The following is a 5,000-nucleotide window of genomic DNA, read 5'->3' as shown; positions in this document are numbered from 1 at the left end:
CCCTGCAGCCTGAGATATGTCCCGTTTAAAGGTGTGGTGTGTGTTCTAGACCCTGCAGCCTGAGATATGTCCCGTATTAAAGGTGTGGTGTGTGTTCTAGACCCTGCAGCCTGAGATATGTCCCGTATTAAAGGTGTGGTGTGTGTTTTAGACCCTGCAGCCTGAGATATGTCCCGTATTAAAGGTGTGGTGTGTGTTCTAGACCCTGCAGCCTGAGATATGTCCCGTATTAAAGGTGTGGTGTGTGTTTTAGACCCTGCAGCCTGAGATATGTCCCGTTTTAAAGGTGTGGTGTGTGTTCTAGACCCTGCAGCCTGAGATATGTCCCGTTTTAAAGGTGTGGTGTGTGTTCTAGACCCTGCAGCCTGAGATATGTCCCGTTTTAAAGGTGTGGTGTGTGTTCTAGACCCTGACCTGAGATATGTCCCGTATTAAAGGTGTGGTGTGTGTTCTAGACCCTGCAGCCTGAGATATGTCCCGTATTAAAGGTGTGGTGTGTGTTTTAGACCCTGCAGCCTGAGATATGTCCCGTATTAAAGGTGTGGTGTGTGTTCTAGACCCTGCAGCCTGAGATATGTCCCGTATTAAAGGTGTGGTGTGTGTTCTAGACCCTGACCTGGTCGTGCTCTTGCAGGCAGCGGTCTAGCTGCTGCAGGCGGTACAGGTGGAACTCCTGCTGCAGCTCGGCCGACTCGCTCAGGTTCTTCAGCATCTGCTGAGGGAAGCGACTCGGGAAGCAGCTGCCGATGTGGTCGATGACGGCGCTCTCCAACCACACGTTCCCCTGGGCCAGCAGACGGTCGCCCAGGTAGTACCTGCAGAAGGGGGGGTGGGGGGGGATGTTTACTCCTTGTTGTTGTTTGTATGTGTTTGTTCTTATGCTTTGGCAACACAGATGTATGGATTTAGTCATGCTAATAATCCAACTGAGAGAGGGGGGGAGAGGGAGAGAGAGAGGGAAGGAGGGAGGGAAGGAAGGATAGAGGGAGAGAGAGAGACAAAGAGAGAGAGAGGGAGAGAGAGACAAAGAGAGAGAGAGGGAGAGACAGAGAGGGAGAGACAGACAGAGCGAGAGAGAGAGAGAGACAGACAGAGAGAGACAGACAGAGCGAGAGAGAGAGACAGCGTCAGAGAGACAGACAGCGTTGTGGTTCAGACCTGTAGAAGTGTTCGAAGGTGCTGGCGAGCTCCAGGCCCGACAGGAAGAGCATCGGCTCCAGAAACTGCTTCAGCCGCTCCAGAGTCTCCATGCTGCCGGACGCCGCTCCGCTGGCCTGGACCATCTGGTCGATGTACTGAGCAAAGCGCTCGCTCACCTGCACGACAGACAGACACATCGGACATCCAGTTTAACCTCACTTAGAAAACATATACTGGGTTTCCATAACAGAAATAAGACTGGTTTAAGTTTAAACTTCAGGCCACTAGCCTAGGCTATGGAGAAAGCTCTGCAGAACCAGAAATAAGCCATATTTCTGAAGCCAAGTTTATACCCAAATTAAAAAGGTAGTTGTGTACACATCTTCATCTTGTACAGAACTCTTCCAGATACATTATGAGAGTTGTAGAAATTCACGTTGCCAGCTACAGCTTTAGTTTTTTTGGCAGCATATAATCCAGCGTGCAGAATGAAAGCAGAGGTGCTGGTTTCAGAGTCTGAAACCAGACTAAGGTGCATGGCTCTGAGGATGGAGAGCTACACCAGACTTGCGTGCATGGCTCTGAGGATGGAGAGCTACACCAGACTTGCGTGCATGGCTCTGAGGATGGAGAGCTACACCAGACTTGCGTGCATGGCTCTGAGGATGGAGAGCTACACCAGACTTACGTGCATGGCTCTGAGGATGGAGAGCTACACCAGACTTACGTGCATGGCTCTGAGGATGGAGAGGTGCAGCAGCGCGGCAGAGAAGCCGTGTCGCAGCGCGAGGACGAAGGCGGTCTGCTGCCCGAACAGTTCCTCCATGGCGTTCTTCAGCCGCAGGTACAGAGTCCGGTAACGCTCCACGAAGTCTGGCAGGCTGCAGCTCGACTCCAGAAACTTCTTCACCTGAGAGGAGGGGGGGGGATTAATTTATCTAAGGACCAAAAAAAAAAAAAAAAAAAAAGACCCTCTACAAACAAGCAGGATCTGGACCAAGTGCTGGAATGTAACTAAGTACATTTACTCCAGTACTGTACTCCTTTGGGTCTCTGTGCCTGTGTGTGCGTCCATGTCTGTCTGTCTGTGTGTGCGTGCGTGCATGTCTGTCTGTCTGTCTGTCTGTGCATGTCTTTCTGTCTGTGTGTGCGTGCATGTCTGTCTGTCTGTGTGTGCGTGCATGTCTGTCTGTCTGTGTGTGCGTGCATGTCTTTCTGTCTGTGTGTGCGTGCATGTCTGTCTGTCTGTGTGTGCGTGCGTGCATGTCTGTCTGTGTGTGTGCGTGCGTGCATGTCTGTCTGTCTGTCTGTGTGTGGTGCATGTCTGTGTGTGTGTGTGTCTATGTGTGTGTGTCTGTGTGAGAGAGTGTGTGTGTGTCTGTCTGTGTGTGTGTGTGTGTGAGAGTTTGTGTGTGTCTGTCTGTCTGTCTGTGTGTGAGAGAGTTTGTGTGTGTCTTTGTGTGTGTGAGTGAGAGTGTGTGTGTGTGTCTGTCTGTGTGTGTGTGTGTGTGGTGTGTGTGTGTGTGTGTGTGTGTGTGTTGTGATGTACAGCAGTAGTAGTCTCTTTAACCCAGAGCGAGCTGAAGGTGTTACCTGGCGCTGTACCACTCCCTGCCAGCAGAGGGCGATGCCTGCGATGCTGCTGCTGCTCTTCACTTTGGGCTTGGCTTGGCCGGATGAGGAGGAAGAAGAGGCCGCGGCCGTCTCTTTGTTTTTACCATCTTTACTGTCTGGAAGACACATTTAAAAATAAACAAAATAAAATAAAAAGGGTTGATCTTCTGAATGAAGTTCGTCGTCGTGAAATTTTGTAATCATTTAAAAAAATGAGACAGAAAATGATAAACTGCAGCCAAACGTAAAGAGAAAGCAGTGCCTCTGTTCTGTCCTTTTCCATCTGAAAAGAAACCACATCAGTGTCACGTCGACAAAATGGGAACAGGAAGTCGGCAGCCAAAATAAGAGCGGTCCAAAGTAAAAAAAAATAAAATAAAAGATTGGAGGTTACTGCTACCATGGAAATGCAACACATTTTTCAGTCAGGATAGAAGATCAACTTTGACTCAAATAACCACTCGTTACAACCGAGGTCTGCAGCAAAGCATTTGTGAAGCCACAACACGCACAACGGATGGGCTACACCAGCAGAAGACCCCCCCCCGGGTACCACTCATCTCCTCTAACAATAGGAACATGAGGCTACACAGAGCCCCGACCTTAACGCATGGGTACACCAGCGCCCCCGGTACCACTCATCTCCTCTAACAATGGAACATGAGGCTACACCAGCAGAAGACCCCGGGACCACTCATCTCCTCTAACAATAGAACATGAGGCTACACCAGCAGAAGACCCCCCAGGTACCACTCATCTCCCTAACAATAGGAACATGAGGCTACACCAGCAGAAGACCCCCCCAGGTACCACTCATCTCCACTAACAATAGGAACATGAGGCTACACCAGCAGAAGACCCCCGACCAGCACAGCATAACCTAACAATAGACATGACAGGGTACTCAACAATAGGAACATGGGTACACAGCAGAAGACCGCTACCACATCTCCCTAACAATAGGAACATGAGGCTACACCAGCAGAAGACCCCGGTACCACTCATCTCCTAACAATAGGAACATGAGGCTACACCAGCAGAAGACCCCCCGGTACCACTCATCTCCCTAACAATAGGAACATGAGGCTACACCAGCAGAAGACCCCCAGGTACCACTCATCTCCTCTAACAATAGGAACATGAGGCTACACCAGCAGAAGACCCCCAGGTACCCTCATCTTCTAACAATAGGAACATGAGGCTACACCAGCAGAAGACAGGTAACATCTCCTCTAACAATAGGAACATGAGCTACACCAGCGGACCCCGGTACCACTCATCTCACTAACAATAGAACATGAGGCTACACCAGCAGAAGACCCCCAGGTACACTCATCTCCACTAACAATAGGACATGAGCTACACCAGCAGAAGACCCCCAGGTACCACTCATCTCCACTAACAATAGGAACATGAGGCTACACCAGCAGAAGACCCCCAGGTACCACTCATCTCCTAACAATAGGACATGAGGCTACACCAGCAGAAGACCCCGTACCACTCTCCTAACAATAGAACATGAGCTACACCAGCAGATCTCACTAACAATAGGAAATGCTACACAGAGAGACCCGGTACATCATCTCCTCTAACAATAGGAACATGAGGCTCAACAGACCCCAGTAACCAACAATGTGTACACCAGCAGCCCCCGGTACCACCACTCCTAACAATAGGAACATGAGGCTACACCAGCAGAAGCCCAGGTACATATTCACACATAGGAACATGAGGCTACACCAGCAGAAGACCCAGGTACACTCATCTCCACTAACAATAGGAACATAGTACACAGCAGAAGACCCAGGTACTCATCCCCTAACAATAGGAACATGGGCTCAAAGGCAGGTCCACTACTAACAATAGGAAATGCTACACAGGCGACACTCAACAATAGGAAATGAGGCTACACCAGCAGAAGACCCCCCAGGTACCACTCATCTCCCTAACAATAGGAACATGAGGCTACACCAGCAGAGACCCCCGGGTACCACTCATTCTAACATAGGAACATGAGGCTACACCGCAGAAGACCCCAGTACCCTCCTCTAACAATAGACATGGGTACACCAGCAGAGACCCCCAGGTACCACTTATCTCCACTAACAATAGGGACATGAGCTACACCAGCAGAAGACCCCCGGACCACTCATCTCCACTAACAATAGGAACATGAGGCTACACCAGCAGAAGACCCCCCAGGTACCACTCTCTCCACTAACAATAGGAACATGAGGCTACACCAG

General features: G+C 50.1%; 1 protein-coding gene across 1 annotated transcript in view; it reads right to left on the bottom strand.

Annotated features, from left to right (window-relative positions):
- LOC120548404 (cullin-9-like) overlaps positions 1–5,000 on the bottom strand; it is a 58,209-nt gene that overhangs the window by 24,682 nt on the left and 28,527 nt on the right. The window contains 4 exon segments of the mRNA XM_039784667.1: positions 617–815; positions 1,159–1,316; positions 1,868–2,050; positions 2,734–2,870. Coding sequence (XP_039640601.1) covers positions 617–815; positions 1,159–1,316; positions 1,868–2,050; positions 2,734–2,870 — 677 coding nt within the window.

This window comes from Perca fluviatilis, chromosome 19 (assembly GCF_010015445.1).
Source record: "Perca fluviatilis chromosome 19, GENO_Pfluv_1.0, whole genome shotgun sequence".
Taxonomy (NCBI): domain Eukaryota; kingdom Metazoa; phylum Chordata; class Actinopteri; order Perciformes; family Percidae; genus Perca; species Perca fluviatilis.
The sequence above is the reverse complement of the archived record's forward strand: the minus strand, read 5'-3'. Positions and strand labels throughout refer to the sequence as shown.